At 40.3% G+C, this 20,845-nt stretch overlaps 1 protein-coding gene across 1 annotated transcript in view; it reads right to left on the bottom strand.

Annotated features, from left to right (window-relative positions):
- RICTOR (RPTOR independent companion of MTOR complex 2) overlaps nucleotides 1-20,745 on the bottom strand; it is an 83,796-nt gene extending 63,051 nt beyond the window's left edge. The window contains exons 1-3 of the mRNA XM_042825547.1: nucleotides 20,687-20,745; nucleotides 20,484-20,531; nucleotides 669-766 (exon numbers count right to left, since the gene is read on the bottom strand). Coding sequence (XP_042681481.1) covers nucleotides 669-766; nucleotides 20,484-20,531; nucleotides 20,687-20,735 — 195 coding nt within the window. The 5' untranslated portion in view covers nucleotides 20,736-20,745. The remainder of the gene's footprint in view (nucleotides 1-668; nucleotides 767-20,483; nucleotides 20,532-20,686) is intronic.
- Between the last annotated feature and the right edge of the window lie 100 nt (nucleotides 20,746-20,845).

The raw sequence follows: 20,845 nt of genomic DNA, 5'->3' as shown, positions 1-20,845 counted from the left end.
GCTGTCATTCTGAGAGTCTTTCACAGTCTCTTTCCTGACTCTGTCATCTCTCATTCAGAAGTTATTAAAACTTTGAATCCTGGCATCTCCCAATATACCTATCAAAGTTTCAAGCAAAGATCATTTATAGCCCCATGATCAGGAACTTTCAATTTGAAAAAAAAAAAAAAAAAAACCAACCTCAAATCAGCAATATAGATCACTTAGTGAAATTGATCCTTTAAGTCTTTTTCATTATCAACAGTGGAAGTTGACAGCTTTCATACTGAATAAAAGCGTTAACACTGCTCAAGCCGCTGCCTATCATGCTCCCTAATACAGCCCTCCCCCTCACCATGCTTTGTCAGTTAACATCCAGAGAATCACACATTTCAGATATTTTATTCAATCCTGTGAAGCATGAAGCAATTCTTCAGCTCAATCTGAGCAACTTAATCCCTGAATTAGGAGACAATTGCTAAGCACTACAGTACTACAAAGTCAGTCAGCAGACGCAAATTTCAGCATGACTTTGTATTCACCTGTTTGCTTGCTCGTTTATTCCTTCCCTCTCCCAAATCTTGTAAATTTTCACATGCTATTTTATTATACTGTCTGATGAATCTTACAGGCATCTGAAAGAGTACATGCAAAGCATTTTGTCCATCTGACCACATATGAGCACGTACCTTAGTAAAGTTGTTCAAGTGACCTAGTTTCCTCATATTTGATACGCCTTGTAACTTGGCCACATTTTGAAGAATCTCTCTCATATTATCACAGGGTTCTGGAAAAAAGATGGGTTATTAGAAGACAATTCAAAAAAATCAAATCTAAACATGCATCCAACATGCAGTTTCCAAAGCATGGTATTTTCCTCCTCCTAACTAAACATGCTGCTTGAAGGAAAATGATCTGCATCAGTTGGATTTATGTCTAGGATCAAAGCCAGGTACACCCAAGTTCCTTAAAATAAGTGATGAAGCCTAAAATAGGAGTCTCGCTCCTCTTCAAAGCAGATTTTAATCAATATCTTAGGTTTACAAAAATATTTGTTTAATGACTCAAACTCCAGTCTAGTATCTCTTAACTAATTGTTACTCCCTCTGTATTTTAAAGACAATTAGTAAACTCACAGGCTTTCCACTGACGTAAAAAGACATTTTATTACCTCACCACATGACTTTATTTCCTCCCCCTCTCCAAATGGAGTCAGTGGGATTTTTGGAAGAAAAAACTTTTCTGCTCTCCATATTAACAAGATTCAGACACCAGCTGTTGGCCCTATATTTTGCTGAGAAACAGAAAAGGACTACCGAACATGGGAGAAGACATATTTTCCTGTCTTAGGGGGTACACATAGAGTAGGACAAAAAGCACAGAACAGGCCTGGTCACAGAGATGCACACATCTACTATATCAAACTCAGCAAGCTCTGTACTCAGCAGAACCCAGTTAGAACAGTTTTTAACAATTTTCTTGATTGCAAGATTGTTGTGGATCTTTGATTAGACACTGTATTTTGTGATACCAAGCACTACAATGCTGTCAACAGCACCACAGTTTGAAATAAAATACAAAGGATGGAGACATGAACAACTGAAATATACTGTTACCAAAAAAAAAGAAGAAAAAAAAAAAAAAAAACATTCTTAAGAAAAAGCTTTGAGAGTTCCAAACACTGAACATCTGGAAAGCTGTGTTTTTTGTGCCCAGTGCAAATTTCCAGTGAAAGAAACTTGCTTCCTACCATAGCATAGGCAGCTACAACTAAAGTTGTGGTGTGTTAATAAAACTCTCATACTTCCCCATTCATCCTGCAAGCGTATTTGCATATTTTTCTGTAAGGAAACCAAAAGCAGATACGGAAGAAAGCACCTTCTCACTATCTTTCTATACTGCAAGCTGAATTTATTACCAGCTTCTCTAGCTTATGATCAGTAAGTTTAAAGAAGCAGACATAACTAGTAATCTGAAGGATGTATTTGGAACATAATAGAGAGCAAAGAGGTTTCAGGAATTCTAGGCAGAATTTACTTAAAAGACAGATGACTACATGGAAGCTCCTTGATTCTTGTATGTAACCCTGTTCTAGATGTCTCAGCTCCTAATGTAGTCCACAGAGATCTCATCTATCAACCTCTGCATCCTAAAAATATTAAATAGCTGCAAGGCGTTCTCTCTAGAGTAAGATGAATCAATTGGTTCAACTACACCGATAACAGGGACTTAAGCTACTATCACACCCCGTAATTAGGATTTTTTAAATTATTTTTATTTTTTAGACAAAAGATCAGCTGGATTTTTAGATGAGGTTGACTCCCAGCATCGCCAGCTTTACACAAAATACCCTCTTCCACAAACCAGGAATACATGGTTAGCTATCAGGAACAGCCACCCTCTCTTTCCAAATATGATGCACAGTGAAATTAAGCAATAAGCTTTATATTTCAATTGGAACATTTCTTTGTATCTGTTCAGACCCTCCTTTCCTTCTCTGTAACAGGGACAGCAAAATCTTCAATAAAATCATAGGAATTAAGTGAACAAAACTTTCTGTCTGTTCCAAGTACAGGATTCTTTTGTACAGCTTACTTTTCCAGGACTTAACTGAGTTTCAGCTGTTTGCAACAAATCAAGTCTTACAGAGAAACGTCAAAGATAAGCAGGTTGGAACAGTTATAGCAGTACAAATAGTTCATACCATAACCCCTAATTTCAAGGGAACACAGAAGAGGAAAACAACTTCCTCATAAGTTGATTTCTCTGAAAATAGTTCAGCTGATTTCTACTTCTTGACCTGTTATGGGTTTGGACCTGTAACATAACCCCATTTATACCACAAGAAAGATCAGTAAGAGCAGTCTCTGAGCTCTCCAGAACATTCTATGAAGAACAAACAGAAACAATAGCTTTCCTAAATTAGTAGAAACATGTACGTAATTTCAGATTTTGAAAATGCAGATGGTTACACATGGAAAGTAAACCTCCAAAAATTAAGCTTACCATATGGTCAGAAAAGATATGAGATCACCTAGTAAATTTCTGCTGTATCACTAGGAATAAACATTTCTGTTTGGTTGCCTGATGTTGTGGGCATAACTTGGAACCAAGTAACATGTGCCCTACAACAGAGTAGACAATGTGGAAATGAAGAAGCTAGGACATGATTACATCATCGTGTCCAATTATAACAATTCTGTAGCAGTGACATACCTCTATGAAATAGCTGCCCAGTTTAAACGTGCAAAATCATTTTATTCTACGCACATGAAAAAGAGCAGTTAGAGTATCTTTTCTAATATCCTTCTCTTTCTGAAACGGTGTAACTCCTACAGACAGGAAGGTTTGATGGAAACCATCTCTGCAGTGCTTAGCAGAGCAGCCAAGTGTTTCCCAGAAACGCAGCACTAGCATACAAATACTTTGAAGCAAGATAGGGACCTTAGCAACAGATCTGCAACACAGTGAGAATTCAACAGGCATTCCTGCTATCAAGTTGATCATACTAATACAGCAAGTTATCTTGCTCACAGTTCAACGAAATCAAGAGCCAAAGCACTGGAGGAAAAAGAATACCGCAAAAACCAAGACAGTAAAGAAATAAATACTCCCTAAAAGCACACTCTCATCAGAATGAACAAAAGAGTTACTTTGGATCAAACTTGTCCATTGAAGTCTTGCTTTAGTCTTGGGAAGAGTTGTTTCCATTCTGTTTTCTAAGAATTGTGATGTTTTAAACTCAAGAGATATTTATCCGTTTTTTCATGTTCTTTGAAATAGATGATACATTTCCAGGAGTAGAAAGTATATTCAGATATTCCAAAAAGTTTTTTAATTAAAAATAACAACAGTAGGAAGGTAGGCAGACCCATTGTTAACATAAAGTAATTAAAACAAAGTAATGTGATTTTACCAGTGGAGATGCAGCTTTTTACTGTTTTGTCCCTTCCTCTAAAGGGACTTGAAAATAGATAAAATGCACATTGGATTCTCTCAAACAAGCAACAGTACTTTCTATTTATCGAAGATCAGACCCAATACTGCACACCTTATTACCAAAAATCACCATTCAACAACCCTAAAGAACAGTTTAGCCCTGACATACAAAAAAGCCCCATGGCATGCAGTCTGAGAATGACCTCCCAGAGAATAAATATCCTGGCCTTTATACTTCATTATCAAGCTTAACAGTACATGTTGGTGTCAGCAAGGACAGGATTTTTTTGTTTGTTTGTTTAATATCTCATGTCAGACCACTGCGGCAGACATTTCTTAGCTTTGGTTAATGCACCCTTTTTCCTCAGTATCTCTTGCTTTTCTATCTGAAAAAGACGAAGAGAAGCTACAAACTTTTTAGACCCCCAGAGCAGTCTATTATTTCCCCACTTTACCTCATTTATCACTGAGATGCTGACTCATTGTGAGTCAGCCCACAACAACAACAACAAAATATTTTCACATTCTTTCCCATGGTGATTCTGAGGGTGGAGTTGTGCAAAATGACTGAGCCGATCAGAGCTCCCCTCAGACAAAGAATACACAACTCCTTCCCTTACCTTCTTTCCCCCTGCCCTGTCCCCTCTGTAGGATACACCTTATCCTTTACACTACTCTGGCATCTGCCAGCTCCACCTAAAAATGTTTCTGCTTAACTAACTCTGCAGTCTACTTCTCATTCTTTTGGTTGCATTGGTTTTCTGCTGGGTTACTGGACCCAGTCCTGAACCCATGGAACAAGCTACACAAGTCTCAGACACCGAAACATTCGTAGACAGTGGTGGAACAAAGACATGCCCCTTTCAGCTGAAGTGACTCATTAGATAAAAGTCAGGCACTTTATTTTTACCTGCACATCTACACTCGGCAAGTTGTCCTGATCAACATATGGAAAGCCACTGTCTCAAATCTAAAAGCTTGATATATACAAAACTTCCAAGCCAGGACATCTGTGTTTTGCAACAGCTTAGCCTTATGATCATTACTGTCTGATTTTCTACGTATCTGCTTTTCCTTTATGGAAGTAGCAGATCTCTATGTTGTGGGTATTCTCATTACACCAAGCATAGAGTTCTTAATCCATAGCTGTCTGTACTGAATAACAGTGCAGCATAAAGTCCAGTACATATCATCTTTAGCCCACAGCAGCACTTGATATTTCAAAAACCCTAGCCTCAACACTTCAGTCACTCTACACCTTAAAGTAATTCACAGATGCATATACATCAAGTCTTCAATGTTGTTTCATAATGTTTGTTCTTAAACTCCTGTGGCCTTTTAGCATTTGACTCATTTTTTCATCCCTTCAGGACTGTAACAGTTTTTTCCTCAGTGAGAAATCACGACGCATTCTGACAGATCTCATTCTCCTGAGAGAAAATAACATCACCACAGAGCTCCAGTTACACAAAACAACGCTCCATCCAATGCAGAAATGAAACAGGACCAGCAACAGCTATGTTACCAGGTGTGACAACTCCCCTCCTCCCGACCCTGGCATACATTGCTGACCACATGCACTAGCAGCAAGTCAATTAATTATTCTGTTATGCATAAGCCAATAACAAGCAAACAAGAATGGCAGGCTTTAACATACAAATAATTCAGTAACTCTGAAGTTAGGCATGAGTTAAATTGAGGAGTGTATGCTTACATACACATTACCTCTGAGATGCCAGGTCAGTGGCTGAGCACAGAAAACACAACACGTAACACCAAGTAAACTCAAGTGAAAGACAGCACTATGGCTGCTATCACACATACTAGGATCAAAGTGACAAGAAATGAGATAAGAGACTAAATTTGGCTAAATACTTTTCTTAAAGAAGGAAACTGTACTTAACTGAAGCAAAGCATTTAGTAATTGTGTAAGAATAATGTCACAGGAGATACCTTCCTCATACAATGGGAATGAGATCTTTGTGATCTTTTCCAACCTTAAATGATTCTGTGACCTTACTTAACTTGAACCTCTATGTTTAGTACAGTTTTTTGTTTTTTTAAGACTAACTGCTACATAATCAAATGCTACAAGGTTGCTTTTGGTGGCTTGTTGAAGAACAAAATGAAGGAAATATCTATGAACATTAATACACTGTTCTTTGTTTCCACTGAAATAGCCATGAGTTATCAGTTATTAAAGCAATGAATTATGAGGAATCTGTTACTCAGAGGTGTGATGCAAGTCTAGATGACAGGCAATCAATCCAATAAAATGGTTTTTGACCATAAATCAAAAAAAAGCAATGAAATGCCAAAGAGAAATTATATCCATCCATTGTAAACCATTCTAATAATATGAAATATTCTTAACTTACATCCAATTCAACATGTGGAAACTATACAGAAGAAAAACCAAGAAGTTCAGAGATCAGCGGAAGAAATGACAACTACATAAGAAAGGAAAGAGATAACTTCTGAATTATTGATACGGACACACTGAGAACCAAACTTTGCCAGAATAAAAAAAAAACAAGCTAGTGTATGAATGGTACACTTTCAGCCTATGACTTCCAAAAAACAAAACACAGTAATACTGAAATATGCCTTCAATCTAAAGGAAAAAACAATTACAGAGAATCGTCTCTGCATCTGAACATTACACACATACTACTGTGTTGAGAACAAAGCAGTACAGACTCACTCTATGACTGCAGATAAAACTATTACTTGAATTTCTAAGGTGCCATATGCTTTGCTCTGGTATAAAGTGACATGCAAGTGTTGCTAAGTTACCACCAAAAATTTTAAAAGTAAAAAAAAAAAAATTAAACGATGTATTACAAGCCCTAGGTTTAACAACTCAGAACATTCCCATACAGTTCACCAAAAGCAGTGATTCTAGCAGGATGCAAGCACAAATTTAGGTGGTTTCCTATATTTTCCATAGGTGAACAATACATAAAGCACTCTAGCTTGAATGCAACAGAAAAAGTCCAGATCATGAGAAGAGAAAATAGAAGTACTAAGCTTATTTTCACTCATGCTGCTCAAGAAGGCTAAGAATACATGAAAGCAGCACAGCAATAGAGAAAGTACATCTGGAGAGATATTAGTTAGCTAAGAAAGCAAAAGAATTGCTCCTCTACTGCAATTAGACAGAAATTAAGCTTCATATTTACAAAAATGTCTAGAAAGCAATACAAGAAACAACATATAAAAACCAGAATCCAGAAAAAGCGAGGATCTCAGAACGAAAAAGACTTGTATCAGGATTACATTCATGAATTTAATCTCTCATATGTACTTTATTGCATATACTTCTGTAAGTAAACAAGCAAGTAAAGTTTAAGAGCCTATTGTGACTGTACAGACTTCTGCAGATGCAATATATAAACTAATGCAAATTAAACATTTTTTTAAAAAAGATTCCCAAGGTGACATTTAATAACATTCTTACATTGCATTAACCTTCAAGTGTGGAGATCAGTTCAAGAAATGTACAATTTTCCAAGTTGCCCTCTTAGAATACTATATATCAAACCAATCCATTCAGATCATGCTTGTAGAAAACCTCAACCTAAGCATACATTCTCACCCTTGGACTATGTTAATTATTCACAGTATGTCATCTTGTATACTACATTTGTAGACAGCGTTGTTTTATTTTTACTACTAGAACTCAAGAACAATAGGTTTATATTTAAAATGTTCACAACATTCATAGCATCTAAAGCTCCAACAAAAGCACTGAACAAAGCTGAAGGCTTTGCATCACTTAAGTGATTTTAGACTGCTAGAGACAACATAAAATACCTTTAAACTTTGAACACTGCAAGACATAACCAAAGAAAACCCATTCCAAACGATAAAACCAACACTTGTTTTTGATAAACAAGTGATTCTTTAGAGTAATATACACGCAATTATCCTGCCTAAGTTTCCTCAAATATTAATTTTGAAAATAAGTCTCAAGTTACAATTACATAAGGTACCAAGATAGGTTTCAAAATTCATTCAGTAATTTGTCTGTTCAGCACATTAAGAATTGCTGGAGCTCTCAAACATCAGACAGATGTGCCAAGAGCCTTACCAATGTACAATCTTCTATATTTCACATACTTTTCTCCCCCACGCAAAACATATTTCCATCTTTCTACAGTAACAGATGAACATGCTAATTATTAAAATCAAGCTGAAATTAGACTCCAAACAGAAGTCCTGATGTTAGTACTTCCTATTAAAATACTGATATACATTCTTCCAGTACATACAGTTACAGTCTAAAAGAATTTGCTCTACCACACAGAAATTCAGATATTAATTAAAAACAAAGAAGGAAAAACAAACTCAATCATGAACTGCTAGAGGCCGGGAAAAGCTCCGTGGCAGTGTGACTATGCTCCCGCTCTCCTATTCTCTTTATTGTACCAATTATCTGCTGCCAAAAGCAGGCTGCAAGGCAGGAACAACCCAGTACCACAGCTATTTTGTTGAAAAGTTGGTAAAAAGGTAAACAGTTGGAGGACAACCCTTTGCCAGATCTGTAACATTGGTTATGTTATATGGAAATCAAGTTAGTCACAGATTCAAAGAATCCTTAAAGTTGGAAAGGACCTTTAATAGTCATCTAGTCTAACTCCCTCGCAACAAACAGGGACATCCGCAGCTAGATCAGGTTGCCCAGGGCCAAAATCTCCAGGGATGGGGCAACAATCCCACCTCCAGGCAACCTGTTCCACTGCCTTACCACCCTCACTGTAGAGGAGACTTTCCTTATATCCAACCTAAACCTATTCTCTTTAAGCTTGAAACCATTTCCCCTTATTCTGTCACCACCCTGCTAAAAAGTCTGCCCCCTTCTTTCCTCCCCTTTAGATACTGAAAGGCCGCTCTCAGGTCACCTCACAGCCTTCTGTCCAGGCTGAACAGCCTCAGCTCTCTCAGTCTGTCCTCATAGGAGAGGTGTTCCAGTCCTTGGATCACATTTGTGCTCCTCTTCTGGACATGATTGGTCTATGTCTCTCCTGTACTGAGGACTCCATATCGGACAAGTACCCCAGGTGAGGCCTCACCAGCACAGAGAAGAAGGGCAGGATCAACTCCCTCACCCTACTGGCCATGCATCTTTTGATGCGGCCCAGGATATGGTTGGCTTTCTGGGCTGTAAGGGCACATTGCTGGCTCATGTCCATCTTGCCATTCTCAGAACTCCCTGGTTGGTTTTTTTTTTGGCAGGGCTGAACTCAGTCCTTTCATTTCCCAGAGTGCATTGGTAATGGGGGTTGCCTCAACCTACGTGCAAGACCTTGCATTTGGATTTGTTGAACCACATGATGTGTACCTGGCCCCAGTGCTCAAGGCTCTCTTGGTCCCTGGTCCCTCTGGATGGCAACCCACCCCTCTGGTGCATCAACCGCACTCAGTGGCTTGACATCAGTATTTTCTAGATCATGTAATAATTTGAATGGGGGATAAAAGCTTACTGTAATGGTTTAGAAATTTATGTTTAATCCCTCCAACTAATATTCTTATTTCCTGAATTCTAAAAGGAGAATTCAGGCCAGACATAATTTCCAGTAGCTTTAAAAAGATGTGCACTGACTGCTTCACATCATGCACTACTGTTTGGTTTGTGTATCACGCAAATTTTCTTTCAAAACTACTCAAAGTAATTTTGATGATGCATCTCCTTGAATACTACTGAGCTAACAAGCAGGTTAATAATACTATCACTGACATTAGCAGAAAATTTCTGAAAGGGAGGAACTTGATCATATCTAAGAATATTTTCCCAAGTAGCACTTTAATCCTGTCTGCAAACATTTTAATTTGTTCAAGAACCCAAAAACATAAATGCAGTCCAACTGAATGGCCCTTACTGATGAACTGCAAGGTGCCTGTGGCTGCCCAATGTCCCCAGAAAAATTTTGCTCCACAGGGTCTCACGCAATTAGCAATAACTTAACTCCAGTACCCTGAGGTGGGATCACCCAGTCTGCTGATAAAGACAAAGGGGCAATTTGTCAATATAGAGAAAGAGCAAACTAATAGCTGCAAATCCAAACATGAATAAAGGTAAACAACTGCAAAATGTAGGTAATTCACAAACAGCACCAACAGCAGCAGGAACTCTTTACACTACGCTGATTGTATGATGTGATTACTACCTCTTCAGAAGACTGTAACTAGAAGATTTCTAAATAGCACACAGGATGATGACTGTTAGAAGCTGCAGAGAGGACATTTACTCACAGTTGTGATTAACTGTTCAAAGCCTTTATTCTCCCCTAACAGTTACTTTCAGAGAAAGGGCAGGAAAAGTCATAATCACACTGCAGATTTCACAAGATATACGCACAAATTTTTAAGCGCAGAAGACATCTAATTTAAAGACTTTTCTATGGTGAAATTTTAGCCATCTTGCTGAAGAAACTTGCTAGCCTAACAAATTACATTTAGCCACATTTATGGGAACAGAAAACAAACGTTTTTCCACTTTCCCACTTTTTTTTATTTCACAAAAGAAAATTCCAGCAAGTCTACCTGTGAGAATCACAAACAGTTTGCTAACAGGAGCTGAACACATTTTAAATTCTTTAAGTTTGAGGTTGCTAAAGCTCACTTCTGATATTACGTTCAGGAGGTAAAGGAAGAAGATTAATCACAGCTTTATTCTGTTGCCTGTTTTTTTGTGGTTTTTTTTTTTTTTTTTTTTCCCCAGCAGTAATTTTCAGGTAATAGCTGTTCCTGATATCTTCTTTTTGTATGAAGAAACTGTCAATTTTTAAAGCGATATATACTTTCATTATAATCCCTATAAACTTCAACAAGGAAGCCACAGTTTAATGCAGCTAAAAAGAAAATAATCATCAAATCTCCATACCAATTACCATATATTTTTATTTGAAAAAATTAATAAAGCTATTCTTTGTTACTCTTTCAGAGTATTTGTATATTTTTCAATTAATCAAGGTCACATTGTTTTGTTTTAAATACCTTATACTTGCAAACAACTAATTTCTTACTCATGTTCTATACTGTTACATCAACAGTAGCTGCTCATTTCACAAACATTATATTCCACATAAACTGGGAAATTAAGATGTACCTCTTTCACTTTGACCAAAAAAGTGCTAACTATCTATATCCATTTCAAATGTGGGTAGAGTGTCCCATCCCATTCTCACCATTTTGACATCCTCTTATTGACCCATCAGGTTATTCATATTATCACTAATAAGCAGCCTAAAATTTTCTTAACTTCACATTTCTCCAACTGAAATGAAATTCAGAATCTTTGTTTTTAGTTTATGTCTCACACAATTAAATATATTTAATTTCTACAATAAATAAAAAGAAGAAAAAGAAGAAAAAGATTGCTGAACTGCTGGAGAACACCTTCTTGCCTAAAAGATCACATGCAGCCAAAATAACAAGTAGCACAAAAGCTCATCTTTCAGGAAACTTCCATAACGTCTCCATCACTCAGTCTAAATTATCAATTAATTTGGATTCCAAGAATATTGCTGTTCAGCCAGAATTTGGACTTGGTCATAATATGTACTCACACATATTCAAGCAACTATTTAGATGCATCTTGGTACACCAGTGAATAATACAACAAAAATGTAAGAACATGAGTCCTACAGAGATATAATAATTCAGTCAGACAACTACAAAAATACAACTGTAAATAGGATTTTCCTTTCTTCATTTTAAGCCATTTTCTCACTTATTTATCCTCTTCAACAGCTGCAAGGAGTTGGTGAATACTTTCTATACTAACCATGTTCTGAAGTTTTGCTACCTTTTTCTTCTGATCCATTCACACAAGTTTTCCATCACCAAAGCAGATGGTTAACAAATGAAACAACATTGCTTCTAAATGAAGATACTTGCAGAGATTTCTAAGCTACAATAAATCAAAACATTTTATTATGAAAGTTCCAAGTGTTCCAGTCAAAGCAGTTTGTCAACTACTGGCCAGCGCTTGTATACAGCTGTGGCATTTTCCCTTCTGCATTGAAAGGGACCATCCCTGAGCTGCTCAGTCTGCAATCACCTTTGTTGTGGAACAAGCATCTGCCTACTTGCATACAGTAAAAAAACACTTCCAGTGAAAAGCAAACCTCTTATTTTATGTAATCTATTATGTAGTTTTCAAAGCCTAGCGCTGCATGTTTATATCTTAGTTCTAAGAAAACTAGCCTGTCTTTTGGGTAGGTAACATGTAATTTCAAAAATTATACGACACAGGCAGCAGTACAATTCAATCTGAAAGATAAAATGCATAACCAATTTTTCAGCAGATTCCCAAAACTATTCAGCTACTATTTCATCATCAACTCCTTACTGCAATGCTGGGATCTGTATGGGATCTAACCAGTTTGTAAATAGCCATTTTTTAATATAAGTTGCTTCTTCTCACTTATAATGTTGATATTGAGCATCTTCTCTAAGTTGATAAGAAAAAACTTTCAGCTTTGCTAGCTAATTGGTAAACTGCTTAAAGATTGCAAGATAGGACTAAAGTCTGATGTATTTCTTCCTGGGAAGGCTACTGTTGACATAGCTTCCTTATTCACTGTAATTATGATGAAGGCTGTGCATTTCTTTACATAGCACCTGCCCTGAGTAGGCTCTGACAAAAAAAAAAAAAAAAAAAAAAAAAAAAAAAAAAAAAAAAAGCAGAAACTAAGCATTGTGTTAGTCTAAAACAAGGAAGGAAGCTAACGATAAAAAAGGCAGAAAAGTATTTATGACAAATAATAAAACACTCCTGTCAAGAAGGTAACACACTAGAGATTTCGGTACTTCAGAAGTTTGTAAGACTCTAACCAGACACCCAAAAAAGGCCATAAAAACCAGACTATACTGTTGTGAAAACACAGCATTGCTTACATACCTAAGAACTTACTTATACTAGTATAAATATCAAAACAATCTCTTTTGTCAAATACAAAACGAAATCACAAGATATTAAGAATGGCAATTGTAATTTCCGCCCTTCAGAAATAAAGTGCTGAGATTTGTAGACCAATTTGAACCACTACAGTAAAAACATAAAACTCACTCATAAAAAACATGAGTACAGATATTCAAAGACAGTGGAATGCTGAGCTCCTGCAGATACCTTAATACTAAGTATGGATGCAAATCAAGTTTTTAGAATTGCCTTTTCATGACTTTTTCCCCCTCAAAGATGTAGATCCTGTTTTCAAGAAATGAAAGTGAAAATACTGTAAAAGCACAAACTACTTCAGTAGTTATGAAAAATCTTACCACTGTAAAAGCAATAATATTTTAGAAAGTACAGCCAAAAATATGCGAGTGTTATTAATCTAACCAGGCTACTACACTATACAAATTCCAAAACAATGGCAACTCAAAGGACATGTGTAGATAGTTAAGCGTATGTCTTAATTTTGGAGTGCGTATGCTGAGTCCCCCTAATTCCCCTGCTTTTAAAATCTACTAAAAGGTTACATGTTGTCTAAAAAGCTATCAGGCTGCCATTAGCAATTAGTTCCCCTCTTGAAGTCTAAACTGTTTTTAAAAAAATTAAAGCACCTATATTCAAAAACAGTGAGGTTGAGAATTGTTCAGACAGCCAGGCACATAAGACAACCCTTCAACTGCTTCCTAGATTGACTCTCCACATCCTTGAGCTGCAAAAAGCTGTTGCTAAATACCTTCTTGCTACTATTACAGCTCTGTTACAGATTCTCAAAGAAGGAAGCAAAAACCAGCTTGCTCTGTGTGATTTGCTAATACAACCATCCTATTACTGTAACCCAACCAATGAAGGCAGACTGCGAAGTAAGGGCAAAAGCTGCTCATACATTTTATTTGGGTATTTTTAAAATCATGTTTTTAGAAGCAGAGGAGCTCTGCTTTTCCATATCCTCAAGCCAGATCATGTATCACAACAGTATGCAAAGAAGAATGGGCAGTTCCTCTGTAAGAGTCTTGCCATTAAAGCAGAAGACTGCCTCTGAGCCATCAAGAAAGCATACACCAACCAGCATCTCCACGTCTTCTTTACTGCCTTCTTGTAAGGACTCCAAAATCATTCCCCCTCTCAACACACACACACACACCCTCCCCCACAACTTAAGCTCTCAATATTAGGCAGGTGGGCAGCATTCCTCCCTGCTTCCTTTTTTACTGATGAAGCAAATTGGAAATGAAGTGGTCACCAAGTCTCAAGCTGAATCTGGAAACAAAACTCAGCCTTCTTTAACTACCTTTCAAATAACCCTTGAACCCCCCAACATTTTTGTGGACAGCAAAATGCAAATAGCCTCCTGAGACTTTTGTCCTGCATTCAGTGCATTATAATTTGCCACGTGGGCACATGGAATCAGATATAACACAATTTAAAGTGACGTTAGCACAGTGAGAAAGGCAATATGTCAAATTTTGTGGTCTAACAGAATTCCCATGTGTTAGATTGAAATGATGGAGAAGGGAGGGAAAAAAGGAAAACAATATTTTTTCAGATAGCAACATGCCAATTAATTAACTCTCAAGGAGAAAAAAAGCCAATTCTCAGCTACTTTATTCATACTTGTCTCTCACTGTAACTAAGACTCAGCACAAAAGCAAATTAGTACCAAAAAAGCTGCTAAATCAAGCAGCATCTTGTAATGCATATTTACCGATTATAAATTGAAGATCGAGAAGGTGCATTTCATTTAATAAAAAGCACAACGTCAAAAAGTGAAGACTGTTACCCTTGAAAAGAAGGAAACTGAGTCATGAACTTGGCTCACCCGTCCTCAGCAGTTCTATCTGCACCCTTCTATCTCACAAACACAGCAGGGAATAAACAACCTCTGGAAAGCTCCTGATAGACACTGCAGGCTCAGAACTACAGGAACACACACAAATATGGGGCTCTCTTGAACAAAGCACATAAAAAGGACGCTGCCTACAGATAAGGCACTATAAAGAATAGTTCTCATTCAGACTGCCAGAGCCCATACAGCAGCTAATAGGCCCCAAAGCAGGGGTGTGGGTCACAGCAGCATAAGGCAATACTGAAGCAGTAACCAATTTTCAAAATCCGTTTGTAAGTAAATTCTGTAACAGACAGGAGCAAAGCAAGAAATATTACACAAGTCTTGCAGAACGTCTAGAGCTCTGGGAGGTACAGGAGCTCACAGGTTCAGCTAGGAACCCCTGCAAAGCAGTTAGGAACTAAGATGAGTTATGCTAACAGTATGAAATGCTTGCAGCACAGTTACAGACAGACCACAAACAGACTCAAAGCAAGAATTCCTACTGAATGTGATAACCTGGTCAATAATTCCAATTGTCCTCTCTGGCTTTAAGTAGTTAGGAGTTTGATTTCAGGAGTCTAATTAAACCAGTCTGCCTCATCCCATCGCTAATTCCTTCCAGATGACTGCAATGGGAGTTGTGCTACTGGTGAATCTGTCCTCCTTTTCCTCTTCTATTCTGAGAAGGTAATATAACACAAGGCCAAAAGTGGAGTATACAATGAATCCCAATTAATAATTAAATTTTATAATCAAAAGATGAGTCAATATATATCCTTAAATAGTCAAACACAACCAGTTTAACCTATATCTTCACATTTTTATCTTTACTGTACCAGTACATTGCCCAACCTTATTTGTGCTAGGGATTATTTTTCCAGACCTGACCATGTTTTCAGAAAATTGATTTTATAGGGAGAAAAGGGGTTAAGAAAACCATTGTCACCACATAAGATTCATTGGAATTGTCTTAAAAGAATAGCCTGACCTGAGCAACAGAAAACTTTCAAAAAACAAACAACAATAACAGCTCAAACACACAATGCACCGCAATACAAAACACCTTTCATAAACATTACAGTAGCATTTTTGAAAATGAAGAATGCTAAAAAGTTCCAAGGAGTGAAATTCACTATGCTAGGCATGATAAAAATAACATAACAAGAAAACTACATGGTGCGTTCTGGGAAACACTGGTAACCCCCAAGCAACAGCAGCAGACAGGAACAGACAGATAAGGAAAAGACAGATCAACTCTGCATGCAGCAAGGTATTCTTGGAGTACTCTGCACTAAGAGATAGAAAGAAGCAGAACCCAAAGCAGCATAAGCAGGGCTAGCACTCTCCCTTCATCTATTCTTAGTTCTGAAATACTTCACATCAGCACTGGCCCCCTACACTGTCCACAGCTACGAACTACTAAAGGTCTGACTTGTAGAGAGGAAAAAAGATGTGGCTTACATGAGAATCTGCTTAACACAAGGCAACACCAATTGGAATTCACATAATAACAAGGAGATCGCTGTAGCTAAAATATATGGTTGATGCCTTGTTGGTGGCAATTTTCTACTTCACCCAACTCAGATACTCCAGGTTACACAAAGTTAGCTGGGGAAACAAAGAACAATAGAATATTATTTTAAGTTACTAAAAATGTGAGCCATGTGGGAAAACTATGCCATCAGCATAGTCAATCTAAACAGTGTAACTATACAGAAGTATGAGAATTTAAAATATTTAAACTAATTGCTTATATAACTATTCTAACAGTAGGAAAAAGAACATGCACTGTGTGTTCAGTGAGGCAATCAGACTATCATCTAGCTTAATTAGCTGATCACTGAGACATTTTCATTTGTATTTTAGCTTTATATTCAAAATTCTCTATATCATTACTGGCCAGTGTTTTTGTCTAAACCAACCAAATCCTTTACTTTTGGTAAGGGTTACCTGTTACCAGTAAGAGTCTCACTGGATCTACAGGTGGCTTAAAAATACCTCATGGAAGAAAAAAAAAAAATAAAAAAACCCTTACTACAGATGCCTTTTGAATTGAGTAAAAGATCTCCAACAGATCTAAAAGTTACCACTCCAGCATTTAAATTTTGCAGAAGAACAATACACATCAGAACAACTCAGTGTTACACAATGTAAAAAGGTTACTAAACACATTCATTAAAATCCTGATTCCGTAAATTTCACAAACAGATAACACTACTTACAGTAACAGCTGTGTCATGTGTTTGGACAGTTTAGGCCTTCATCCCACATTCTGTTGATGAAGCTACACTGGCTTTAATGTTAAAGACACTAAAACAATTGTATCCATGCCATGATGAGGAGGTAGAACACAAGACCCTGCTCCTTTAAACTGAAAAGAACTCAGAACTTTTCCAGAGAACTAAATGTACTTCTAAATAAGATACATACAGGCACAGATACCTTTCAGTCCAAGGTAAAACATAAAACCACTTAAGAATAAAATTTTAAAAATAAACATCAGTTTTTTTAAAAAAAAAAAAGAACAGAATTAGAGGTGAAACTGTTGATACGGTTAACTCCAAGCCAAAATTATTATAGATACTGCCAGTATTCATACTTTCTTTACACGGAATCACACTGAATCATTAAGGTTGGAAAAGACCTCCAAGGTTATCCAGTCCAACTGTCCACCTACCACCAATACTGCCCACTAAACCACGTCCCTCAGAACCACATCTAAAAGTTCCCTGAATGCTTCCAAAGATGGTGACTCAACTGCCTTCCTGGACAACCCTTTCCAGCCTCTGCCACTCTTTCAGAGAAGTTTTTCCTAACATTCAATCTGCATCTTCCCTTGTGCAACTTCACTCCCTCTAATCCTTTCACTGTTACCTAGTAGAGGCCAACCCCCACCTCACCACAAACTTCTTTTCAGGTAGTCATAGAGCAATAAAGTCTCCCCTGAGCATCTTCTTCTCTACACCAAACAATCCCTCAGCTGCTCCTCCTAAAACTCCAGAGCCTTCACCATCTTTGGTGCCTTTCTCCAGACATGACAGAATCACAGATCACAGAATCACACAATGGCCAGGGTTGGAAGGGACCTCAAGGATCATGAATCTCCAACCCCCCTGCCACAAGAAGGGCCACCAACCTCCACGTTTAATGCTAAACCAGGCTGCCCAGGGCCACATCCAACCTGGCCTTGAGCACCTCCAAGGACGGGGCATCCACAACCTCTCTGGGCAGCCTGTTCCAGTACCTCACCACTCTCTGGGTAAAGAATTTCCCCCTGATGTCTGACCTAAATCTTCCCTCCCTCAACTTAAAACCATTTCCCCTCGTCCTACACATATCAACCCTTTCAAAGAGTTGATTCCCCTCCCCTCTGTAGGCTCCCTTTAGGTACTGAAAGGCTGCAATGAGGTCACCCCACAGCCTTCTTTTCTCCAGGCTGAACAAGCCCAGCTCCCTCAGCCTGCCTTCATAGGAGAGGTGCTCCAGTCCCCTGATCATCTTCATGGCCCTCCTCTGGACCCCCTCCAACAGCTTCCTATCTTTTTTGTATTGCGGGCTCCACACTTGGACGCAGCATTCCAGATGGGGTCTCACAAGAGCAGAGTAGAGGGGGACAATCACCTTCCTAGTCCCTGCTGGCCACCCCTCTTCTGATGGAGCCCAGGATACCATTTGCCCTCCGAGCCGCAAGAGCACACTGCTGGCTCATATTAAGTTTTTCATCTATCAGGACCCCCAGGTCCTTCTCCACAGGGCTGCTCTCAAGGACTGCTCTTTCCAGCCTGTACAGATGCCTGGGATTCCTCCAGCTCAAATGCAAAACTCTGCACTTTGCCATGTTGAACCTCATCAGGTTCACCCGGGCCCACCTTTCTAGCCTCTCAAGGTCCCTCTGAATGGCATCCCTTCCTTCCACCGTGTCAACTTCACCACTCAGCTTGGTGTCACCACAAACTTGCTGAGGATGCACTCGATTCCTACATCAATGTCATTGATAAAGATGTTGAAGAGCACCGGTCCCAAGACAGACCCCTGGGGGCCACCACTCGTTACCGGCACCCACCTGGACATGGAGCCATTGATGACCACCCTCTGTCTGCGGGCTTTCAACCAGTTTCTTCTCCATTGAGTGGTCCACCCATCAAATCCACATCCCTCCAATTTGGAGATGAGGATGTGGTGGGGACCATGTCAAAGGCCTTGCTCTAGTCTAGGTAAATGACATTGGTCGCCTTTCCCTTATCCACCGATGCCATCACTCCATCATAGAAGGCCACCAGATGGGTCAAGCATGACCTTCCTCTGATGAAGCCGACCCAGGGCCTTGATGTCTTTCTTGTACTGAGGGGTCCAAAACTGAACACAGTACTCAAGACGGGGACTCAGCAGAGTTGAGTAATGGGGACAACCACCTCCCTGCTCCTGCAGGTTACACTATTTGTGATACAAGTCAGGATGTTGCTCGCCTTCTTGGCCATCTAGCTCACGTTCAGCTGAGCATCAATCAATGCCCTCAAGTCCATTTCCCCCCCTGCACTATTTCTGCCACTGTGTCTCAACCCTGTAGCATTGTCTAGGGTTGTTATGACTGAACTGCAGGATCTAGCAATTGATTTTGTTGAACTTCATCCCATTGGCCTCAGCCCAGCAACCCAGACTGTCCAGATCCCTCTGTAGGGTCATCCTACCCTGAGTCATGTCAACATCTTCCTCCTAGCTTGGTGTCATCTGCAAACTTCCTGAGGGTGCAATCAATGCCCTCATTCAGGTCATCAATAAAGATACTGAACAGGACAGGCCTCACTACTGACCCCTAGGGAACACCACTTGTAACTGATCACCAGCTGGATTTAACTCCATTCACCACCACACTGGGCCTGGCCACGCAGCCAGTTCTTTACCCAGCAGAGTGTACTTGTCCAAGCCGTGGGCTGCCAGCTTTGCCAGGAGAATACAGTCGGAGACAGTGTCAGACTTTGCTGAAGTCTAGGTATATCAAAATTTCACAGCCCTCTTTCGTCTCATCGATTATGTTACTTCCTTGTCTAGCTCCTTGCAAAATGGACCTATTCATGAGAGCAGCTGCCTCGGCGCCGAGCAATAAAGCTCCTACTTTATCCCATGCCTCAGGTGCAAATCTTCTATCCACAGGAGGGTTGCTGCTGCTGAAGGCAGTTTGTTTCCTGCATTTATCCTGCTTCTTGGAAGAGCCCAGCATGCAGAAAGACAATGCATTCAGGTACAGAACAAGCTGTTATTTGTCTAAGCGGGAACTAGTTAATGTGTAGCACGTTATTGTTGTTTCCTTCCTCTCGTCCCCCACGTACTTCCGAGAGCAGCGGGTAGCAAGGCATGTCGGCACACAAGCGGCAGACGAATGTCCCGATCACCGCAGCGGGGTCCTCCGAGGGGCTAACTCAGCCGCAGCAAAGCCACGCGTGCGGCCGCGGGAGCAGCGGCGGGGTTCCCTCAGGGCGCCCGCCCGGCCCCAGGCTGCGCCGCGTCTCCATTCGCGGCCGCGGCGGCGCCCCCGGGTCTGCCCCACCGCCTCCTCAGGGTACGGGTCCGCGCACAGCCTTCCGCCCGCGGCCGATCCCGCTCCCCACGGCCCGCCGGCAGCTCCCGCCGCCGCGCTCCGCTCTCCCCGCCCCGCTCCCCGAGCCCCTCCGTGCGGCAGCAAGGCCCCGCGGTCGGCCCCGAGCTGCAGGCCGCTTCCCCTCGGCGGGACGCGGCCAGAGAACGGGCGGCGACCAGCCCCCCAGCGCCCCCGGGCCGTACCTCGGCTGAGATCGAGGGGGACGTTCTCCTCGCCGCTGTCGTTGCGACCTGCGGGGACGGGGACAGTAAGCGGAGAGAGCGTTAGGCGGGCGGCGAGAAAAAAGACGAGGAAAGACAGAAGGAAGCGGCGGGGGAGGAGGGGGGGGTGAGAGGGGCGGCGGGGCGCCGGAAACCGGGCGGCGCGGCCCGGCCGGGCACCTTACCTCGAATGCGGAGGTGCCTCAGCGAGCGGGCGCGGAGGCTCACCGCCATGTTTACGGCCCCGCAGTCACAACACCGGAAACCTCGCCCGCTCTCGCGAGAAAAACCCCGCGGAGCCGCCACGGCCGCGTACGGCGCCTCCGCCCCGCCCCATGCCGGCC

This window comes from Centrocercus urophasianus, unplaced genomic scaffold (assembly GCF_019232065.1).
Source record: "Centrocercus urophasianus isolate 14NV4802_14NV808 unplaced genomic scaffold, USGS_Curo_1.0 seq_25, whole genome shotgun sequence".
In the NCBI taxonomy this organism is placed as follows: domain Eukaryota; kingdom Metazoa; phylum Chordata; class Aves; order Galliformes; family Phasianidae; genus Centrocercus; species Centrocercus urophasianus.
This window is presented reverse-complemented; position numbering and strand designations above follow the sequence as displayed.